The sequence below is a fragment of the Gobio gobio genome, assembly GCF_949357685.1.
Source record: "Gobio gobio genome assembly, chromosome: 3".
Taxonomy (NCBI): Eukaryota; Metazoa; Chordata; class Actinopteri; order Cypriniformes; family Gobionidae; genus Gobio; species Gobio gobio.
Window position 1 is genome coordinate 645,256 of NC_137099.1, and position 25,153 is coordinate 670,408.

At 39.2% G+C, this 25,153-nt stretch overlaps 1 protein-coding gene across 1 annotated transcript in view; it reads left to right on the forward strand.

Moving 5' to 3' along the window:
• Positions 1-25,153, forward strand: part of pou2f1a (POU class 2 homeobox 1a) — a 52,662-nt gene that overhangs the window by 9,140 nt on the left and 18,369 nt on the right. The window contains exons 3-9 of the mRNA XM_079812979.1: positions 5-84; positions 7,822-7,965; positions 11,535-11,631; positions 11,724-11,791; positions 15,089-15,250; positions 18,990-19,131; positions 23,572-23,711. Coding sequence (XP_079669105.1) covers positions 5-84; positions 7,822-7,965; positions 11,535-11,631; positions 11,724-11,791; positions 15,089-15,250; positions 18,990-19,131; positions 23,572-23,711 — 833 coding nt within the window. The remainder of the gene's footprint in view (positions 1-4; positions 85-7,821; positions 7,966-11,534; positions 11,632-11,723; positions 11,792-15,088; positions 15,251-18,989; positions 19,132-23,571; positions 23,712-25,153) is intronic.

Below are 25,153 nucleotides of genomic sequence, written 5' to 3' on the forward strand. Positions count from 1 at the left end.
CCAGCTCAGGCCAATGGTCTGGACACACACAAGCCGGACGGACAGGCGATCAGCAACGCTCAGGCGCAGGCGCTGCTCCAGCAGGTACGAAGAGAATATGCTAATTTATGCGCAATTTATATGCGCTGCATAATGAGCTTTCGCTTAACGAGCGGTTGTGCAGTTCAACAGGAGATTCTGGTCATTATATCGTAACTGTGTAAAAGATTCAGTTTCTGTGTGCTTTACTGGTCTTTTTATTTAGGGTGTTTTCACACACACCTTGTTTGGATTTTCGGACTTTTCAGTTTGGTCCGAATTAAAATTACAGGTGTGAAACTCTTAAAAAAGTTTAAAAAAGTCTAGAATGCCTTAAAAAGTCTTAAATTCGCAGAAGTATTGAGTTCTAGGTTCATTTTAAACAGGTGTTAATTTTCCTCCGTCCATGTTACGCTAGCTCTAATGCTCATTGAAATGCTCCCGCAGCGCTTTTTGTTTTTTAATTCTGGGTGTTGTAGTTCTTTCTTTCACTAGTCCAAATATAATTAGCTGTATTACGACTACAAATGAGACCAGCATGCATCTTATATTGCAGCCAATCAGCTTTCGTGTTATTGGCGGGAGTCTCTTTCGGATTGTAGACGCATTTTTTATTCTTCAGATAATAGTCTATGGGGAAGTGCAAGTTTATTGAGACAAGTTGATCGATTTGTTCAATTTGATTAAATAAATTTACTTTGCAAGTAATTTTGTGACTGCATTTCCTTTATAGGTCTTAAATTTCATTCATAATGGTCTTAATGTCTTAAAAAGTCTTAAATTTGACTTGATGAAACCTGCAGAAACCCTGCAAACCTCCCCTGACCACGGTCCGAATCAAACAGACGAAATTTGGTCCGATAAAAAGAGTTTCAGTGCGGATCAAACTGAACAAATGTTCGGTTCGTTTCTAGTGTGAAAGCATTTTCTGTCCGGTTCAGACTCTCAGAGCATTTACAGGAAGTTCCTGTTTATGTTTAAATATTATAATGTTATTTTTAAATTCAATCTAGGCTACATTGATTATGAAAAGTGAAAAAATGCGCAATATGTCAGAAGGTCAGAAATGATTTTGAAAGAAATTTTGCGTAGAAAGCCTTTCTTTAATGTGAATTTCGTTTCGTATAAATTGTATGTTAATTTTAATCAACGTTTAATCAGATAATTGCCTGGATTTAATAAATAAGAAGCAAATAGTCTATAGCAGACAATAATGGCGGGAGCGATCACATGCTTTACACATGAACTGGAGCGTCTCAGATAAACCCAAACTCAGCAGATACTGCCTCACAAACATGAGAAATATGTGAATATAAAGCTTGAAATGTCCACTTTTAAACGTAACGAACAGAAAATAGTCCAGCAATGCGACTGTTCAATAGTGGAGCGATATTCATCTGTTCATTCACTCGTTTACAAACCAATCACAGTCCAGATGCCCCACATGATGAAGACGAGTGGACACGCGTGTGTCATGTGCAGTTCTTTAGTGCGCTCGCATGATGAAGACGAGTGGACACGCGTGTGTCATGTGCAGTTCTTTAGTGCACTCGCATGATGAAGACGAGTGGACACGCGTGTGTCATGTGCAGTTCTTTAGTGCGCTCACATGATGAAGACGAGTGGACACGCGTGTGTCATGTGCAGTTCTTTAGTGCGCTCACATGATGAAGACGAGTGGACACGCGTGTGTCATGTGCAGTTCTTTAGTGCGCTCACATAATTACAATGTGAAACCAAACCAAAACTAACCCAATGTATAAAATGTATCAAAACATGAACTTCGGTTTGGACCTTGGTGCCGACTCTCAGCTGTGAAAACGCCCTCAGTTACTTAGTTTAATCTTATTTAGTGATCGACCGATATATCGATTTACCGATATTTTCCCCGATATTTAAGCATTTTACCATAATCGGATATCGGTTTTGTAATATCAGATTTCCCGATAAACAGCACCATCTTGTGGGCGTTTTGAGAATTGGATCGCCATTAAATCGCATCTGAGGCGAGACCAGGTAAAGCACACTCGCCTGCTTTGCTGTAATTAGTAAACTTAATTTAACATAAGTCATTAATACACACATTAGATGTTACATAAATGCCTGAAATCTAGCTAGTTTATTCAGGATTTGACGGATTATTCGTGAGCTCGTCTCTCTTAGATTAAAATAATCTGTCAAATCCTGTCCAAACACATGAATTCAATAACACAGCCGTGAATGAGCACATGCTGGAAATAAAAGCGCAGAGTTTAATTCTCTCTCTGTTGTCTGTGCTCATCATTCGTCTGTGTTTTGATGCTCAGGAAATGCTCCACCGCATATATAACTTTAACAAGGTTCACTTGTTTAAAACCCCGTAATTAATTATATAAACATTAATTCGCTAATAAACATTGAAGTAATAAACTCTATGGATATGAATTATTCATTATCTCCGCGAATGATCGCAGTTTGAGTAGTTCTGTGTAAATGCAGATAAACATCAGTTTGTCAGAAGATATTTCATAATCTAGAACGACAAAAACATTAATAATTCTGATATAACTTAACATACCGTTTGAGAAATGCAATAAAATACGATGTTTTCTTTATATTCCACTATTCCGGAGAATATTATTCAGTTATTTAACATTATTCTTCACTCTTTAACCTATTAAACAGTTTATAAATCTACTAAAACTGTAGTTTAAAATGAAGTATTACATTTCGGAGCCATTTATGAAAACAAACGAAACTCTGTTTTCTACACTACAGCCTGCGAGTTTTACGCTACATTAAACAGCAATGCTATTCTTTCCAGGTGGTTTAGATTGTTTGTTTTGGTTTTTTAATTGGTTAGAATTCGTTTTGTGCTTTATTTATTTGACCCTTTTTTCCACCTAATCGAAGATTTAATTTTTTAAACAAAAACAGTTTAGCTACAGTGCACTTTTGTTATGTTTTGCTCTTTCAGACCCTCTATTTACTGGTGTATAAATAAGATTTGTGTTGTTTTCTATGTAAGGAGGGAGTGATTGTTAATAAAATGGTTTGTTCAGTTCAGTGGTGTAATCGTGTCAAAAACAGAAGAATAACAGTAAATAAATATCGGTTCTGTATATCGGTTATCGGCACATAAAAAAAAAAAATTATCGGTATCGGTTCTAAAAAATCTATCGGTTAACATGGGTGTCGGAAGCAAAAAAAATTTGGGCGGGTCCTCAGAATTTTTTTACTGAAGTAGATGCCAATTACATTAAGTACAAATATACCGCTTTACTTGCTAAACGTATAGTTCGAAAAGACAAAATTACGGCTTTTGCCGAACTCAATCTTCTCCGTTTTCCCATCACATATCAAGGCATTTATTTTTAATACAAATTAAGAAAATATTAGAAAAGTGGAAATAAAGCGGCTAATATGTGTTTAATAATAAGTGTTTATCGATTAGGGCTAGGTAAACAGACATGTGCTGAGCGTTAGAGACGATAAAAGTGGGTGGGTCCAATATCATTGATCGTAAAAAGTGGGTGGGTCCAATATCATTGATCGTAAAAAGTGGGTGGGTCCAATATCATTGATCGTAAAAAGTGGGTGGGTCCAATATCATTGATCGTAAAAAGTGGGCTGGTCCAATATCATTGATCGTAAAAAGTGGGTGGGTCCAATATCATTGATCGTAAAAAGTGGGTGGGTCATATGTCATTGATCGTAAAAAGTGGGTGGGTCCAATATCATTGATCGTAAAAAGTGAGTGGGTCCAATATCATTGATCGTAAAAAGTGGGTGGGTCGTAAAAAGTGGGTGGGTCCAATATCATTGATCGTAAAAAGTGGGTGGGTCCAATATCATTGATCGTAAAAAGTGGGTGGGTCCAATATCATTGATCGTAAAAAGTGAGTGGGTCCAATATCATTGATCGTAAAAAGTGGGTGGGTCGTAAAAAGTGGGTGGGTCCAATATCATTGATCGTAAAAAGTGGGTGGGTCCAATATCATTGATCGTAAAAAGTGGGTGGGTCCAATATCATTGATCGTAAAAAGTGGGCTGGTCCAATATCATTGATCGTAAAAAGTGGGCTGGTCCAATATCATTGATCGTAAAAAGTGGGTGGGTCCAATATCATTGATCGTAAAAAGTGGGTGGGTCCAATATCATTGATCGTAAAAAGTGGGTGGGTCCAATATCATTGATCGTAAAAAGTGAGTGGGTCCAATATCATTGATCGTAAAAAGTGGGTGGGTCCAATATCATTGATCGTAAAAAGTGGGTGGGTCCAATATCATTGATCGTAAAAAGTGGGTGGGTCCAATATCATTGATCGTAAAAAGTGGGTGGGTCCAATATCATTGATCGTAAAAAGTGGGTGGGTCCAATATCATTGATCGTAAAAAGTGGGTGGGTCCAATATCATTGATCGTAAAAAGTGGGTGGGTCCAATATCATTGATCGTAAAAAGTGGGTGGGTCCAATATCATTGATCGTAAAAAGTGGGTGGGTCCAATATCATTGATCGTAAAAAGTGGGTGGGTCCAATATCATTGATCGTAAAAAGTGGGTGGGTCCAATATCATTGATCGTAAAAAGTGGGTGGGTCCAATATCATTGATCGTAAAAAGTGGGTGGGTCCAATATCATTGATCGTAAAAAGTGGGTGGGTCCAATGTCATTGATCGTAAAAAGTGGGTGGGTCCAATGTCATTGATCGTAAAAAGTGGGTGGGTCCAATATCATTGATCGTAAAAAGTGGGTGGGTCCAATGTCATTGATCGTAAAAAGTGGGCTGGTCCAATATCATTGATCGTAAAAAGTGGGCGGGTTCAATATCATTGATCGTAAAAAGTGGGTGGGTCCAATATCATTGATCGTAAAAAGTGGGTGGGTCCAATATCATTGATCATAAAAAGTGGGTGGGTCCAATATCATTGATCGTAAAAAGTGGGCTGGTCCAATATCATTGATCGTAAAAAGTGGGCGGGTCCAATATCATTGATCGTAAAAAGTGGGTGGGTTCAATATCATTGATCGTAAAAAGTGGGTGGGTCCAATATCATTGATCGTAAAAAGTGGGTGGGTCCAATATCATTGATCGTAAAAAGTCGGTGGGTCCAATATCATTGATTGTAAAAAGTTGGTGGGTCCAATATCATTGATCGTAAAAAGTGGGTGGGTCCAATATCATTGATCGTAAAAAGTTGGTGGGTCCAATATCATTGATCGTAAAAAGTGGGTGGATCGTAAAAAGTGGGCTGGTCCAATATCATTGATCGTAAAAAGTGGGTGGGTTCAATATCATTGATCGTAAAAAGTGGGTGGGTCCAATATCATTGATCGTAAAAAGTGGGTGGGTCCAATATCATTGATCGTAAAAAGTGAGTGGGTCCAATATCATTGATCGTAAAAAGTGAGTGGGTCCAATATCATTGATCGTAAAAAGTGGGCTGGTCCAATATCATTGATCGTAAAAAGTGGGTGGGTTCAATATCATTGATCGTAAAAAGTGGGTGGGTCCAATATCATTGATCGTAAAAAGTGAGTGGGTCCAATATCATTGATCGTAAAAAGTGAGTGGGTCCAATATCATTGATCGTAAAAAGTGGGTGGGTCCAATATCATTGATCGTAAAAAGTGGGTGGGTCCAATATCATTGATCGTAAAAAGTTGGTGGGTCCAATATCATTGATCGTAAAAAGTGGGTGGATCGTAAAAAGTGGGCTGGTCCAATATCATTGATCGTAAAAAGTGGGTGGGTCCAATATCATTGATCGTAAAAAGTTGGTGGGTCCAATATCATTGATCGTAAAAAGTGGGTGGATCGTAAAAAGTGGGCTGGTCCAATATCATTGATCATAAAAAGTGGGTGGGTCCAATATCATTGATCGTAAAAAGTGGGTGGGTTCAATATCATTGATCGTAAAAAGTGGGTGGGTCCAATATCATTGATCGTAAAAAGTTGGTGGGTCCAATATCATTGATCGTAAAAAGTGGGTGGATCGTAAAAAGTGGGCTGGTCCAATATCATTGATCGTAAAAAGTGGGTGGGTCCAATATCATTGATCGTAAAAAGTGGGTGGGTTCAATATCATTGATCGTAAAAAGTGGGTGGGTCCAATATCATTGATCGTAAAAAGTGAGTGGGTCCAATATCATTGATCGTAAAAAGTGGGTGGGTTCAATATCATTGATCGTAAAAAGTGGGTGGGTTCAATATCATTGATCGTAAAAAGTGGGTGGGTCCAATATCATTGATCGTAAAAAGTGAGTGGGTCCAATATCATTGATCGTAAAAAGTGGGTGGGTCCAATATCATTGATCGTAAAAAGTGGGTGGGTCCAATATCATTGATCGTAAAAAGTGGGTGGGTCCAATATCATTGATCGTAAAAAGTGGGTGGATCGTAAAAAGTGGGTGGGTCCAATATCATTGATCGTAAAAAGTGGGTGGGTCCAATATCATTGATCGTAAAAAGTGGGTGGGTCCAATATCATTGATCGTAAAAAGTGGGTGGGTCCAATATCATTGATCGTAAAAAGTGAGTGGGTCCAATATCATTGATCGTAAAAAGTGGGTGGGTCCAATATCATTGATCATAAAAAGTGGGTGGGTCCAATATCATTGATCTTAAAAAGTGGGTGGGTTCAATATCATTGATCGTAAAAAGTTGGTGGGTCCAATATCATTGATCGTAAAAAGTGGGTGGGTCCAATATAATTGATCGTAAAAAGTGGGTGGGTCCAATGTCATTGATCGTAAAAAGTGGGTGGGTCCAATGTCATTGATCGTAAAAAGTGGGTGGGTCCAATATCATTGATCGTAAAAAGTGGGTGGGTCCAATGTCATTGATCGTAAAAAGTGGGCTGGTCCAATATCATTGATCGTAAAAAGTGGGCGGGTTCAATATCATTGATCGTAAAAAGTGGGTGGGTCCAATATCATTGATCGTAAAAAGTGGGTGGGTCCAATATCATTGATCGTAAAAAGTGGGTGGGTCCAATATCATTGATCGTAAAAAGTGGGCTGGTCCAATATCATTGATCGTAAAAAGTGGGCGGGTCCAATATCATTGATCGTAAAAAGTGGGTGGGTTCAATATCATTGATCGTAAAAAGTGGGTGGGTCCAATATCATTGATCGTAAAAAGTGGGTGGGTCCAATATCATTGATCGTAAAAAAGTGGGTGGGTTCAATTATCATTGATCGTAAAAAGTGGATGGGTCCAATATCATTGATCGTAAAAAGTGGGTGGGTCCAATATCATTGATCGTAAAAAGTGGGTGGGTCCAATATCATTGATCGTAAAAAGTGGGTGGGTCCAATACCATTGATCGTAAAAAGTGGGTGGGTTCAATATCATTGATCGTAAAAAGTGGGTGGGTCCAATATCATTGATCGTAAAAAGTGGGATGGTCAAATATCATTGATCGTAAAAAGTGGGTGGGTCCAATATCATTGATCGTAAAAAGTGGGTGGGTCCAATATCATTGATCGTAAAAAGTGGGCTGGTCAAATATCATTGATCGTAAAAAGTGGGTGGGTCCAATATCATTGATCGTAAAAAGTGGGTGGGTTCAATATCATTGATCGTAAAAAGTGGGTGGGTCCAATATCATTGATCGTAAAAAGTGGGCTGGTCCAATATCATTGATCGTAAAAAGTGGGCTGGTCAAATATCATTGATCGTAAAAAGTGGGTGTGTCTTGTCCACATACAATGGTTCCGACGCCCATGTCGGTCGATCACTAATCTTATTCTACACTGCTTTAAAATACATTCTATTTCTTTATTTGAATCTGTATATTCTTTCTAATGTTGTGTGTGCAGTTGTTGCTGCAGCAGACGCAGGCTCAGCTCATCGCCACAGCTGTCCAGCAGTCGACCAATCAGCAGAGCAGCACCACTGGAGCCAACATCTCCGCCTCCGCGGCCACGCCCATCACCCTGTCCCAGCCAATCCAGATCGCCTCTGTGAGTGACACCTCACCCGCTTCCTTAGATACACACCCATCAGGCATAACATTATGACACACTGATGATCTGTTAGTGGGTGGGGTATATTAGGCAGCAAGTGAACATTTTGTCCTCATAGTTGATGTGTAATGTGGTGATCACACCGGAATAATTCGCGCTAATCGCGCGAAGGTGGACGCTTGAACATTTTGAGTTTACTCGCTTCAATCGCGCGTGTGACATTCTCTGCACAACAGACGCGAATTTGCGTAATGGGCGGGGCTTCTGCCAGCGGCTCGTCTCGTTGAGAAATGTCTGACATGGGCTGTGTTTACACGTCTTTTTTTGTTAAAATCTACTGTTAATGTGTGACAAAACGTAGTTTTAAGAATTTTTCAGTCGATAATGTAGTAGTTTAAAGTTCAAATGTGTGGTTTATTTATATAAAGAGTGTCTATTTGAACATGTGATGTGGTGTTTTGGGAGTTGTGAGCTCCAGTGGATCAGCGGCGCTCATTAACCCGGTGAGATCAGCCTTTCCTCAGCCAGTTCTTCTGCCGCTGGCTCTGATGATCTGTGGTGTGTGTGTGTGTGGTGTGTGTGTGTGTGTGTGAGCTCCAGTGGATCATTAGCGCTCATTAACCCGGTGAGATCAGCCTTTCCTCAGCCAGTTCTTCTGCCGCTGGCTCTGATGTCTCTGTGGCGGCTCCAGATATAATTCGTCTTGTAACGGCTGATCTTTGCTCTCATGGATCTATAATTTGTTCCCTGGCGAATCGTTTAGACTGAGGGCAACGAGAAGTTTCATTACTTTATATTTTTAGGCTATAACTGTGCGTTGCAGTTGTTACGTTAGCCGACTAGCACTGACTTTGAATGTTTGAGTGAATTGTTTGCTTTATTTCATGTATAGTTTATTATAGCTTTTACTTATACTTTTGTATTATTGATCAAACATAAACTTGCATTTAACAGAAAGAGACTGTGTTGTGTTTCATGTCATTTAATGTTATCACAGTGATAATCATATTGTCTGAAGCAGATATTAATATACAGATTTTCTCCTCATTGTTGTCACTACTAGAGCAAGCTCCTGATTGGTTAACGCGACGCGAAATATCCGCCAAAGTTCAGATTTTTCAATTTGAGCGATACTCGCGGTTTCCGCGTTTCGCACGTTCAAAACGCTCAATTTGCGTCCTTCGCCCCACCTCAATTGTGTGAATCACGTCGTTCGCGCCACCTCAATCGTGTGAATCGCGTCCTTCGCGCCACCTCAATCGCGTGAATCGCGTCCTTCGCGCCACCTCAATCGCGTGAATCGCGTCCTTCGCGCCACCTCAATCGCGTGAATCGCGTCCTTCGCGCCACCTCAATCGCGTGAATCGCGTCCTTCGCGGCACCTCAATCGTGTTAATCGCGTTCTTCGGGCCACCTCAATCATGTCCTTCGCGCCACCTCAATCGCGTCCTTCGCGCCACCTCAATCGCGTCCTTCGCGCCACCTCAAACGCGTGACTCGCGTTCTTCGCGCCACCTCAATCGTGTGAATCGCGTCCTTCGCGCCACCTCAATCGTGTGAATCGCGTCCTTCGGACCACCTCAATCGCGTCCTTCGCGCCACCTCAATCACGTCCTTCGCGCCACCTCAATCGCGTCCTTCGCGCCACCTCAAACGCGTGACTCGCGTTCTTCGCGCCACCTCAATCGCGTGAATCACGTCCTTCCCGCCACGTCAATCGCGTGAATCGCGTCCTTCGCGCCACCTCAATCGCGTGAATCGCGTCCTTCGCGCCACCTCAATCGCGTGAATAGCGTCCTTCGGGCCACCTCAATCGCGTCCTTCGGGCCACCTCAATCGCGTCCTTCGCGCCACCTCAATCGCGTCCTTCGCGCCACCTCAATCGCGTCCTCCGCGCCACCTCAATCGCGTGAATCGCGTCCTTCGCGCCACCTCAATCGTGTGAATCGCGTCCTTCGCACCACCTCAATCGCGTGAAACGCATCCTTCGCGCCACCTCAAACGCGTGAATCGCGTCCTTCGCGCCACCTCAATCGCGTGAATCGCGTCCTTCGCGTCACCTCAATCGCGTGAATCGCGTCCTTCGCACCACCTCAATCGCGTGTATCGCGTCCTTCGCGCCACCTCAATCGCGTGAATCGCGTCCTTCGTGCCACCTCAATCGCGTGAATCGTGTCCTTCGCACCACCTCAATCGCGTGTATCGCGTCCTTCGCACCGCCTCAATCGCGTGAATCGCGTCCTTCGCGCCACCTCAATCGCGTGAATCGCGTCCTTCGCACCGCCTCAATCGCGTGAATCGCGTCCTTCGCGCCACCTCAATCGCGTGAATCGCGTCCTTCGCGCCACCTCAATCGCGTGAATCGCGTCCTTCGCGCCACCTCAATCGCGTGAATCGCGTCCTTCGCGCCACCTCAATCGCGTGTATCGCGTCCTTCGCACTGCCTCAATCGCGTGAATCGCGTCCTTCGCACCACCTCAATCGCGTGTATCGCGTCCTTCGCGCCACCTCAATCGCGTGAATCGCGTCCTTCGCGCCACCTCAATCGTTTGAATCGTGTCCTTCGCACCACCTCAATCGCGTGTATCGCGTCCTTCGCACTGCCTCAATCGCGTGAATCGCGTCCTTCGCACCACCTCAATCGCGTGTATCGCGTCCTTCGCGCCACCTCAATCGCGTGAATCGCGTCCTTCGCGCCACCTCAATCGTGTCCTTCGCGCCACCTCAATCGCGTGAAACGCGTCCTTCACGTCTCCTCAATCGCGTGAATCGCGTCCTTCGCGCCACCTCAATCGCGTGAAACGCGTCCTTCGCGCCACCTCAATCGTGTGAATCGCGTCCTTCGCGCCACCTCAATCGCGTGAAACGCGTCCTTCGCGCCACCTCAATCGTGTGAATCGCGTCCTTCGCGCCACCTCAATCGTGTGAATCGCGTCCTTCGCGCCACCTCAATCGTGTGAATCGCGTCCTTCGCGCCATGGATGTGACTTTGACCCGTCTCACCTACCTCAGCATTGTTGAGCCCATGTCCAGCCTCTCATGGAAACTGTATTCCCTGTGGCTGTGGCTCTTTCAGCAGATAATGCGCCGCCACAAAGCACAAATGCTCCAGGAATGAGTTTGAGGCGTTGACTCGGCCTCCAAATTTCCCAGATCTCAATCCAGTCGAGCATCTGTGGGATGAGCTGAACAAACAAGCCCGATCCATGGAGGCCCCGCCTCGCAAATTACAGGACTTAAAGGATCTGCTGCTAACATCTTGGTGCAACAGCACACCTTCAGGGGTCTAGAGGAGTCCATCAGAGACTGGTCAGGGGGACCAACACAATATTAGGTCATAATGTTATGCCTGATCGGTGTGTATTCACATAGAGAATGCTTTACATCGGAATATTTCACTGTTTTACTGCATGTTTGATCAAATAAAGAGCAGAAACATTAAACAATCTCTCTCTCTCACTCTCACTCACACACACACACACACACTCTCTCTCTCCCTCTCTCTCTGTCTCACACACACTCACTCACTCCCTCTCTCTCTCTCTCTCTCTCTCTCTCTCCCTCAGCCGCTTCAGCAGTTTGTGTTGGTCCAGCCGGGTCACTCCATCAGTCCTCAGATTCAGCCCCAGTTCATCATCTCTCCTTCTCCTCAGGGTCAGACCGGTATGAGTGTCTCTGTTAGAGCGATGATGATGATGATGATGATGATGATGATGATGCGGTTCTGACCCGTCCTGTTCTCCTCCTGCCCTCAGGTCTCCTGCAAGCTCAGAATATCCTGACTCAACTACCTCAAAGCCCAGCCCTGGCCCTCAGCACACAGGTGACCCGTCCAGCTCTCTCACCGCTAGGGTCGATGCATTTCTCAGTCGATTCTCAAAAACTCAGAATTAACAAAAAATATGGCAGAAGTGTTGTCTCAAGTCATTTTATGTCTTACAAAAAAAAAAAAATATTCAAAAATCCTTTATTTTTTATTTTTAGACGAAATATGACTTTTCTATCATCTGTTTTGTTTGTAATAAAAGTCCTAAGATGTAAGGGATACATCCAGCCGTACGTTATAATCCATTATAATGTAAAAACAAAAAAAAAACTATTGTCCTGGCAACAAAACAAGTAGTTTTGAGCGGACACAAAATGGCGCCATTCACGTTTGTTACACAGCGTTGTTATTGACGACAGACGTTATCAGAAAATAATCAAACCCAATGTTTCTAGTCAATAGAAAACTGTCCGCATGCTTACTGCGATACGTTAAAATATGCTTTAAGCAATAAATGGATTAAAATCTTCCTATCTCGCTCTTGTGTCTACATTAAGAGAGAGAAAAACTGCGAAAAGATTGATAAAGTAAAACGTAGTGCTAGGTTTAAAGGATTTTCTTCATGTTTTAATAGGCTGGCAATCCAAAGGGTTTTATCGACTAAACGTGACGCACATATTAATTCTCTTCCCCCTTCACATCTCGCCACAGTTTATTCATTATTATTATTATTATTTTTACATGTACAAGACACAAATGTATGTCAAATAACAACAACTGACAGTTGCAGAATTATATCAAAGCACAAGAAAATGAAAGAAACAAACTGTAATACTATAAACAACAAATAAAAAGCAGTTAAAAACTGGGAATAATTAGTTATTAATAACTCGGAATATTAAATAAAATATGGACAATATGGAGCGCTAAAGTTGTTTTTCTTCTAGCCTATATTTTTGTGGCTCTAACCAAAGTAAACTTTTTTTGGTTATACTTTAGAATAATGGTCATTAGTAAACATTAGTTAACATGAACTAATGAACTGCACTTATAAAGTATTTATTTATCTTTGTTAATTTCAACATTTATTAATGCTTTATTAACCCTTTAAGACCTAAGGGTATTTTTACAATTAATTTTCCGCCTGGTGTTATTTACTAAAAAAGCTTGTAAAACATCAACCCTGTTGAGCACAGAAAATTGACACACCTCTTTTTTTTCAAGACAAGTAGCACTGTCAGTATTTTTGTGTTGCATTGATGTCACCTGAATGTAAAATAAGTTTAGGGGACCATAAAGACAAATGAAAACATAAAACGGAAATTGAATCACTCAAATATTTATTGAAAACACACACAAATAAATACAAGCTAAGCATATTTCCTCTGGAAAACAGTTTGTTCAAGTCTTTGGAGTCCTGGAACTCAGGAATAAACATGATAACTTATACAGAACCAAAACTATTTACATTTTTCCAAAAAAAGTCCAGGCGCTTTTGGCCTCTTTGGATTTTGGATACTTACTGGTGCCAAGCCTCAAAACAGTTCCTATCAGGAACTTCTCCACAAACTTTCTTCTCAAACTTTTTCCTCAAACTTTCTCCACAAAACTGCAGCGCGTCTCTCTCTCTATCTCCTCAACACTAGCCGTGCGCCTCTCTCTCTCCACAATAACAGAGCTGTGGTAATGCGTAATGACGCACACCAACGTGGATGACGGATCAGCCTGTCATTGGTCAAACCCTCATCCAAAATGGCAGCTAGCATCGCGCTAGCGGCAAAAATGACGGAAAATTTATAAATTATGGACATCAAGTGGATATATCTTGGATGTAAGCGTTTTGATTTATTGCTGAACAACTCCAAAAAGATGCACATGTTCCAGGCTGGATAGAAAACCTTCTGTAAAGGCTACAAAGACACCAAAGACACCCCCGTGATGGCTAGCTCGTTAGCTTTCTGCTGGAAAAACGGTAAGAAAATCGATAAAAGTTTCATGAAATAATATAGATATTTATCGGAGGTGCCGTGTGACGTCGTGGGCGATGCCGTCGGGCTCTGAGGGTTAAAATCTTGTTAACATTAGTTAATGCTCTGTGAACTAACATGAACAGCTGGATTTATATTAACTAACGTTAACAAAGATGAACAAATACAGTAACAAATGTACTGCTCATGGTTAGTTCATGCTAACTAATGACCATTATTCTAAAGTGTTACCCTTTTTTTGCTTTTAAAGACATTTTTTGTTAAAATGTTCTAAAGAAACTAAACAGTTCTCAATTTACAACTAAGTGTGACAATTTTTTATTCTTAATGATTGTTCTTTGCAATTGTATGGCGTACCATGTTTCATTAGAGCTTGTTAATCGTGAATATAACTTTGTTAATAAAATAAAAGTATTGAAAGAAATCTTCAACTTTCTGTCGCACACACACACACACACACACACACACACACAAACACACACATGTGTGTGACTGCAAGAGAGCATTCATTTTTATAGAAACTGGCAAATAAAATCAACAAAACTGGCATAAATCTGAAAGAATTCCATACATCAATGAAGGACAAATACTAGAGCACAAATGCAAAATGCAACAATCATGAGAAAGAGAGAGAAAAGGGCAAATAAAAGAAAGATGAAAGGCAGCTTAACTTCTGCATAACTTCCCTCTGGACCTCTAGTGGATAATGTGCTCATTGCACTCGTTTTCTCTTTAACTATAATTCCTAAAGTTTTTCCACAAACCTACAGATGGCGGTATTCTATCCCTAACACACAGAGCAATGTCCAAAAACTATATTTATTTAATATCATCATTCAAGAGATTTTTTTCATAAAATGAGCCAATTTATGACATAGTTAAGTATTTGTGTATTAAATAGGTAAAAAACTACCAAATACCCACAAAAACACAGCATAAATGTATAGTTGAGAAGTAAATAAAAAAAATGATATATAGTTTTCCATGTAAAAAATTTATATTTCCTTACGCAATCGCCTATCTGAGCCCAAGGGACTCAAACGTAAACCCTACTTGAGGGACGATTAAGGGTTAAGAATCCCACCCCTACTAGATGCTCCTGTTTACTTCCTGTCTCTATGAAGCCCCTCCTTCTGAAAAGCACACTGTGCTCTGATTGGTCGGCTGGAGCAGTGTGTTGTGATTGGGAAATAATCCGCCCCTTACCAGAAAACCCCTTTATTCTGCATATTATTATAATGAGTAATATCGTGATGTGTTGGTTCCCGGAAGAAAACTCAAAATGGAGGCAACACTGATAAAGAGAAGAGCTGCTCTAACAAAAGAGAGATAAATCCTGTAAATGTGATGTTTGTGATGTTTTCAGGCGGCCACACCCACGAGGAAGATCGCGGCCATGCCCTCTCCGGCGGGACACACTCCGAAACGCGTGGAAGTCCAGTGTGTGGAGGAGGCCAGCGACCTGGAGGAGCTCGAGCAGTTCGCCAAGAACTTCAAGCAGAGACGCATCAAGCTGGGCTTCACTCAGGTGAACTGATGGACTAGTTCATTTTGTCTCTATCCCTTAGGGTTCAAAAGTTATTAGCAACAATATGAGTCAAACCTTGGACAGGTGGTGGCGCTAGAGGGATTGAGTTAGAGACTCCAAATTTACTATGGTGACATTTCAGACTGTCCTCTATTAGTGTGCCAATTTTCAAAACTTTTTACCATACGGTTCTATGGGCTGCCATAGACTCAAGAGCGGAATAATAATAATAATAATAATTAAAGCTGCAAGCAGCCATTAACGGGGCCAAGCGCAACAGAAGCAAACAAGGAAGATAGCAGCAGACCAACTGAAAAAATGAGTAAAGACATTTGAAGCAAAACCGTTGAAACCCCACATTAAAACAGTGAGTTGTATAGTGCCAATGTCATGTTTTGTTCTATTATAGCGCCACCAAGAGGCACAATCCTACAATTTTTTTTATGTGTCCTTGGAGTGAGCCCATACATGTGTGTGTCAATTTAGGTGAAAACATCTCATTTCGTTTTAGAGTTAAAGACATTTATATGAAAAAACATGTAAAAAATGACTGACACCTGACTTTGATTGGATTTTACTCCCTTACTATCAATATTTTGACATTTGGGCTACAACTGTTAACTATCGACCTATGTTTCCGATTTTCTGGCGCTGGTTTCGTCTCGATCGGACTAGCGGTTTCGAAGATATCAGCTAACGTTTTTTAAGCGCTAAATTACCGCGCTGCACAAACCATACGCCGAAACCTGGCAAGTCTGGTATCGTTGGACTCGGCGACGATTCAGGAGACAAAAAAAAGTTACTCTCATGAAAATAAGTCAATCTCACCTAAAGTTATAAGCATTTGAAAAAAAAACTCCACTAGGTGGCGCTGTTTCGAAACTTCTTGGGCTCATTCAGGGCATCGTGCTGATGACCCATACCGAGTTTCGTAACAATCCGTTCATGCGTTCATAAAATACAGCATTTTAGTACATAATTCAAAATGGCCGACAGTCAAAATGGCCGATAAGGTAAAATTGGATATCAGACGACTCGGCATGCTGTCCTGAATCTAACGAGACTACATTTACGAGACAAACCGTTCAGAAGTTATAAGCAAAAATAGCCATTTTTCGTATCTCCAGACCAGTAGGTGGCGCTGCGCCGAAACGCTGCATGTTGCCTCAGGTCATGATTCTGATGACTTGTACCAAGATTGGTTTGAATACAATAAAGCGTTGCGGAGATATTGCCTTAAGTGTGTTTTTGCAAGCGTTACGTAAAATTTGTTTGTGTGTTAATTGAAAACGATTTGACGAATCAACTTGAATTCCATGTTTTTTTGTCAACACTATCTGGAGATGATCTGGTTAAATTTTCGTGTAAATCGGACCAACGGCCTAGGAGGAGTCGTCATAGGGTGCGATCGAATCGGCTTGAGCCAAGGAATCAAAGGATTTTGTCTCTATCCCTTAGGGTTCAAAAGTTATTAGCAAAAACATGAGTCAAACTTTGGACAGGTGGTGGCGCCAGAGGGATTGAGTTAGAGACTCCAAAATGGGCGTGGTTACTATTGGTAATGACCTCTATCAGTGTACCAAATTTCATAATTTTACCGCAAACGGTTCTATGGGCTGCCATAGACTTCCATGGCGGAATAATAATAATAAGAAGAAATCTAACGGTTTCAAGAGGGGCTCCGCACCTTCGGTGCTTGTAATAACAAGCAGCATTATCGGGGCCAAGCGCAAAGAAGAAGACAAGACATGCTAAAATGGCTGGCAGTGTCAGATCAACTGCAGCAATGAGCAATTAATCACGTTTTAAGATGATTTTAGGCAAAAGGCTGAAAAATGCATTGTAGTCTGAGAGCGTCAGACCAACTGCAACAATGAACAATCATACAGTTTCAGACGATTAGGCAAAATGGCTGAAATATCATATATAGAGTCACTAATAATATTATTTAATGGTTTATCACTTTTGACCAATAGGTGGCACAGTTACGAAACTAGTCAGTCAAAACTTGATCTAATTTTGTGTCTATCGAAAATAGTGATATATGACATTGTATTATGTTGAATATCAAAAGTTTTTGTGTCTATTTGTTTGTTTTTGGACACAAAATGTTATAGCTTTTATTTTGAAGTAAAAAGATAAAATTAGACTCTTGGGGTAAGATGACCCAGCCATATTTGGCTCAGAAGGCCCCTAGTGGCATGTTATTGCTTTTAAATGTAATACTGAATGTTATTAACAGGGCTATTATTTACAATTCTGACTTTATATCGCACAATTCAATTCTGACTTTATATCGCACAATTCAATTCTGACTTTATATCGCACAATTCTGACTTTATTTCGCACAATTCAATTCTGACTTTATACACACAATTCTGACTTTATATCGCACAATTCTGACTTTATTTCGCACAATTCAATTCTGACTTTATACACACAATTCTGACTTTATATCGCACAATTCAATTCTGACTTTATACACACAATTCTGACTTTATATCGCACATTCAATTCTGACTTTATACACACACTTCTGACTTTATATCGCACAATTCAAGTCTGACTTTATACACACAATTCTGACTTTATACACACAATTCTGACTTTATACACACAATTCTGACTTTATATCGCACAATTCAAGTCTGACTTTATACACACAATTCTGACTTTATACACACAATTCTGACTTTATATCGCACAATTCAAGTCTGACTTTATACACACAATTCTGACTTTATTTCGCACAATTCAATTCTGACTTTATATCGCACAATTCAATTCTGACTTTATACACACACTTCTGACTTTATACACACAATTCTGACTTTATATCGCACAATTAAATTCTGACTTTATACACACAATTCTGACTTTATACACACAATTCTGACTTTATATCGCACAATTAAATTCTGACTTTATACACACACTTCTGACTTTATATCGCACAATTCAATTCTGACTTTATATCGCACAATTCAATTCTGACTTTATACACACAATTCTGACTTTATGCACACAATTCTGACTTTATATCGCACAATTCAATTCTGACTTTATATCGCACAATTCAATTCTGACTTTATACACACACTTCTGACTTTATATCGCACAATTCAAGTCTGACTTTATACACACAATTCTGACTTTATACACACAATTCTGACTTTATACACACAATTCTGACTTTATATCGCACAATTCAAGTCTGACTTTATACACACAATTCTGACTTTATACACACAATTCTGACTTTATATCGCACAATTCAAGTCTGACTTTATACACACAATTCTGACTTTATTTCGCACAATTCAATTCTGACTTTATATCGCACAATTCAATTCTGACTTTATACACACACTTCTGACTTTATACACACAATTCTGACTTTATATCGCACAATTAAATTCTGACTTTATACACACAATTCTGACTTTATACACACAATTCTGACTTTATATCGCACAATTAAATTCTGACTTTATACACACACTTCTGACTTTATATCGCACAATTCAATTCTGACTTTATATCGCACAATTCAATTCTGACTTTATACACACAATTCTGACTTTATATCGCACAATTCAATTCTGACTTTATGCACACAATTCTGACTTTATATCGCACAATTAAATTCTGACTTTATACACACTGTTATTTATTTATTGAAGCGGACCCCTTTTATCGGGGTGATCTGGAGGGGCTGATGTGTGTGATTGTGTTTCAGGGCGATGTGGGGCTGGCTATGGGGAAACTCTACGGAAACGACTTCAGCCAAACCACCATCTCCAGATTCGAGGCCTTGAACCTGAGCTTCAAGAACATGTGCAAACTCAAGCCGCTGCTGGAGAAGTGGCTCACAGACGCAGGTCAGACTGGAGAACTCCTCACTGTCTCATTTATAACCGTTGCGTTCGCACAAAACAGGTTCTGGAAGACCTTCGACGCACAAGTTGTGATTTTACACTGCAAAAAATGCTTTTCTTACTTAGTATTTTTGTCTTGTTTTCAGTCCAAATATCTAAAAAATCTTACATTAAGAAGCATTTACTAGACAAGCAAAAGTTTTTGTCTTAATTTGGGGGAAAATAACTCAAAATTAAGGAAGTTTTTGCTTAAAATAAGCTAAATAATCTGCCAATGGGGTAAGAAAAATAATCTTGTTTTCTGTTTGAATTAAGATGATTTTTCTTAACCCATTGGCAGATTATTCTGCTTATTTTAAGCAAAAACTCCCTTAATTTTGAGTTATTTTCCCCCAAAATAAGACTTTAGCTTGTCTAGTAAATGCTTCCTAATGTAAGATTTTTTAGATATTTGGACTGAAAACAAGACAAAAATACTAAGTAATTTAATAGTAATAAGTATTTTTTTTGCAGTGTATAAAAACAAACTTGACGGGAAAATGTGCGCACCTGCACGCAAACTCTGACCCATGCGTACAAACTCTTACTAGAGTGAGAAAAGTAATGAAGTAAGAACAATTTAAAACTTTTGATATACATATGTTCCAGTTTCATTAATATGCAGTGAAATTACATAAAGTAATACTCAGAATTTAAACAAAAATTATGCGACTTTTGATCACTTTTCCTGTTTTAATGACAGCATGGATTAACCCTCTGGGGGTCTTCGCTCATTTCTGACCCCAATTATTTTACTTTTTTTAAGTGTTAAAAATCGTAGCTTCATTGGAATGGACCGAAACTTGGTGACTTTATTGGTACTTGATATATGAACACACACACACAAAAAAATGGGGACAGGATTTGAAAAGTCTAAGTGGTCGTAAAAATAAAGGACCTTCGGGTCAAAAATGACCCCCATAGGAAATGAACGGGAAATTGGCAAAAATATGAAAATACAGAGTTTTTTTGTGCGTGCGATCTACAAATCAGCCAGAATGCAGAAAAAAAGCACACAAAAGTGAAGATCTCTAAAACATCAAGAGTGCAAAACAGACACACACACACACACACAATTAGCTTTTGGAATGGCACGCGTTAATTTGTGTGTGCTTTTGTGTGTATAAGTGTGTGTGTGTGAGTTTTTTTTGTCTGTTTTGCACTCTTGATGTTTTAGAGATCTTCACTGTTGAGTCTTTTCTTCTGCATCCTGGCTGATTTGTAGATTGTATGCACAAATTCATATTCAAAATCATATTTTGGCCAATTTCCCATTCATTTCCTATGGGGGTCTGAGTGTGACTTTTTTTTTTTTACGACCACTTAGACTTTTCAAATCCTGTCCCCATTTTTTTGTGTGTTCATATGCAAAGTACCAATAAAGTCACCAAGTTTCTGACCATTCCAATGAAGCTACGATTTATTTATTTTTATTTTATAAAACTATAGTGGTAAAATTGTGCTATTGTGTGATAAAAATGCTCAATGTGTCCACCGGATGGCACCGATCTCATTAAAAAAATTGCTTTCATGAGGCCTAGGCTTGACTCTAAAATGAAATGCAGCTTTAATAAAAAAATTATTTTTAAATTATATATATATATATATATATATATATATATATATATATATATATATATATATATATATATATATATATATATATATATATATATATATATATATATATACATATACATATATACATTTTTTTATTATATTCAATGGGAAAAAATGGGGCAAAATTATTGCATAAATATTAATTATTAATCATAAAATGATCTCAAAACACCAAAAAAGAAAAAATATTATTGAACAAAAATAAATTTCATTGATTTTACTCAAATCTTTTTTTATCTTAATCCCGCCCTCTGGGTCATTTTTGACCCGAAAGTCCTGAGTGTGACCCATAAATGAAGAACCCCAGAGGGTTAAATATAGGCTAATTCCAATAATTCCTCTTTAAACTGAACTGCAGATCTCATGTTATGAAAATATGTTTTAGCGAGAGCGATGATCAGTGATGCACACACTTACTTCGATATCACAGACACTGCAGGATTCGGTGGTTGATCGGTCCATTATCCGTTTTGAATATGTCCAATGATAATCTTACTGTACAACCACAGCTGCACAGACACATTCTTCACAAAATTATGAAAAATATCACTGTATTTGAAGGATACAACTTGAAGAAAAAATTAAGATTTGCACGAGTCAGACGATTGTATTTACGCTGCAATAAATAAGTAGGCCCATCTGTTTAAATTAAAATAGCCTAAACATCACATCATGTTCACATTATCAGCAAAACTGCATGAATTTGAGTTGAGGGGTTTAAAATTAACAACATATTTTGAATTAAAATAACATTTGGCCCGTGGAAATGAATGAATAAACTTATAAAAAATATCTGAAATGTATTTTATACAATCTTGTTTTTATGGATATTTTGATATATTTATTCTAAAACATAAAAAGGATATTGGATGATTGTCAGCAATGTACTGTGTAAGGCACAAATGGCATTTATAGTCCGTATCTAATATTTTTCAATGTCTCGTCTTTGACAGAGTTCAACATGGATGGTAATATGCATGCAAATGATATGCAGATGAGGTTATGCATAGTAAAACTAGGCGTTGCGAGCTCCATATATGGTGATTTCGGGGTGGAGATGCACGTACGCACAATCTTCTGCTGGCTGTGATTTATAAAGGGATTTTTGCGAAGGTTCTGGCGTACACATGGCTTTATAAATCTGAATTTTTTTGTGCGTACGCAAAATCTAGCTTTTGTGCAACAATACAGTTAGTCCACGGTTCAATACATAACTCAGTTTTTAACCACGGTTTTCGGTTCGGTCGGGTTCTGATGGCTTGTCACATCAGTTTTTTTCTTCTATTCTTAGGCGACAGGAACAGCAAGAGGTTAAGGAGAAAAAAGACTTTTTTATTGCAGTACTCTTTCTTTATTTCACTTAAAAGACTTGAAAAACCTTAAAACTTTACTTAAAAAAACCCTTGTACACATTCCTAGTGTATTGTATAATATAAAATATATTTAAAGATTTACACTGGCAGCTCAGAGCTGTACAGCAGCATTAAAGTATGAAATTGAATTAATAAATGTAAAAATAAAACTTGATTCTTAGCTACTGTATTAAAGTTCTTCAGTCAAGAGCAGCGAGTGATTTTCTCTTTGTCTTTTGTTGTTGTATTAACATTAAAGGGATAGTTCACTCAAAAATGAAAATTCTGTCATTGAGAAATGAAGACAGGTTTGGAACAATATTAGAGTGAGTAAATAATGACATTAGAGGTGAACTGTCCCTTTAAGAACGGCGTGTTCACTATAGACTGCGCGGCTGTCAATTAAAGACCTGCACGCATCTAATATACGTGATTTTACTTTCACTTTAGACATAACCAACTGTGTTTATGTTAACCTTGAGTGTATTTGACAGTATTAGCGCAGTAAGACGACTACTTAGTCCAGTAATCACGTGTTTGACAGGCGTTTAGTGCGCGCGCTCGGAAAAGCGCATGTTAAAAGGCTTTAAAACGCATGCAAATAATGAACTTTGGTGATTGTGAATAACTCTAGTGTTCTGTGAGTATAACTCCACCACTGACGTGTGATGTGAATGTATGTCGCGTTGTTCAGTATTGGGAAGGAGGCAAATTATATAATTTGTAGAAAAATAATTAATTAAAAGCAAAACCGAAAAAAACGCAATTCACAAGCGCGTATTGAACCGTGAATGCCGTACCGAAAGGTTCAATATTATATTGAGAATTATGGCATCCCTAGTGTTTACGTACACTTTTAGGATGAAATCTACGCAAAGTTTTATAAATGAGACCCCAGATGTTTAACACAGTCTGTCATAAAGACTCTGGCTGTGTGTTTTCAGTCAAGAGCAGTGAGTGATTTTCTCTTTGTCTTTTGTTGTTGTATTAACATTAAAGGGATAGTTCACTCAAAAAAGAAAATTCTGTCATCGAGAAATGAACACAGGTTTGGAACAATATTAGAGTGAGTAAATAATGACATTAGAGGTGAACTGTCCCTTTAAGAACGGCGTGTTCACTATAGACTGCGCGGCTGTCAATTAAAGACCTGCACGCATCTAATATACACACACACACGATTTTACTTTCACTTTAGACATAATTATATAATATATAATTTGTAGAAAAATAATTAATTAAATGCAAAACCGAAAAAAATGCAATTGAACCGTGAATGCCGTACCGATCGGTTCAATATTATATTGAGAATTGTGGCATCCCTAGTGTTTACGTACACTTTTAGGATGAAATCTACGCAAAGTTTTATAAATGAGACCCCAGATGTTTAACACAGGGTGTCCTAAAGACTCTGGCTGTGTGTTTTCCGCAGAAAACATGTCGGCGGACTGCGTGGTGTCCAGTGCGAGCGAGATGTCTCCGGGTCTCTGCGAGAGTCTGAACCGGCGGAGGAAGAAGCGGACCAGCATTGAGACCAGCATCCGTCTGGCGTTAGAGAGGAGCTTCCTGGAGGTGAGCGGCGTCTGCTGACCACTAGAGGGCACACTGACCTCCACATCACAAGCCACATTTCCATATTTTCTAAAAGTCGATAAAAAAATATTGCGAAATGACGGCGTTTCCATTAAAGGTAGGGTAGGTAAGATTTGGTTAAAAAACTTTTTTTCCAAATTTGTTTAAAGGGTTAGTTCACCCAAAACTGTAAATTGTGTCATTAATGACTGAGCCTCATGTGGTTGGACACCCGTCAGACCTCCGTTCATCTTCAGACACAAATGAAGATATTTTAGTGTAAATCTGATGCTCTGAAAGGCCTCCATTGGCTCAACTTTACACTCTCAAGATCCTTAAAAGACACTAAAGACCAGTGTTGGTCAAGTTACTTGGAGATAGTAATTAGTTACTGATTACTGATTACTTCTCCAAGAAAGTAATCCAGTTACTTTACTGATTACTTATTTTCAAAAGTAATTAATTACTTTACTAGTTACTTTACTAAGTTATTTTTCAAAACATGATGCACGACCTGAATACGCTATAAAGCAATAGACATTTCAGCCTAATACTATTCTTTCTGCATATTCCATCATCTTAAATTGAATCAAATGAAACATCCATTTTTTAAACTTGTTTTATTAGTTTCAATATTTAAACTTTATGCATATTGCATCAAGCAAAAATTAAATTAAATGCAACATTCTCAGACTTGAAGAAAATTGTTGAACATTTAAACCTATTTTCTGCACATTCCACCATATTTTAATGAAATAAAGTCCTTCTTCTGTTAACTTATATTTCTGCATAAAAAATAAAAATATTTTTTTTTGTAAAATCCTTCCTTAGATGTAAATAAAATACAGCAATAAAATAATTAAAATGAAAGTCTCTCCTGACTGTATTACAAATTATAGTTGTGCTGAAAAGTGGAATTAATCCAGTGAACTGTTACACCCATAAAACTTTTGTTATTCACCGTCCAGATGTCAGCAGTGGTGGAAACAAATTCTACATCTCCGAGTGCAGCCTTCAAATTAGCGTCCATTATGTCGTATTCTCTCTCAAGGTATGCTGCAAATGACTTTCTCTGCGGCAGCTTAACACCGTGTTTGGTCGGTATTTTTTTCTATGATGCGTCGGAACGATTCAGAGTCAACAGTGGAAATTGGCAGCATGTCCTCGACAATATAGCCAGCGACAAGCTTCTTCAGTTCATCAGCATTAAGTGCTGTTGCTTTTAGATTTAAGTCTAGTTTCACCTGTTTAGCAGGAGAGGGGCCGTCGGAGGTTCGCCCGGTTGAATTGGATGTTGCCGCGGTGGTCATGTCATTTGGGGGTTCATGGGTTTTTTCAGTAAGTTTAACATTTCTGTGCAAACTCAAAGTAATGTCGGTACTTCCAAGCATTAAACGCTGAATGGTCCAGCTCTCTCCCGCGCTCCATGTTGTCTTGTTCAA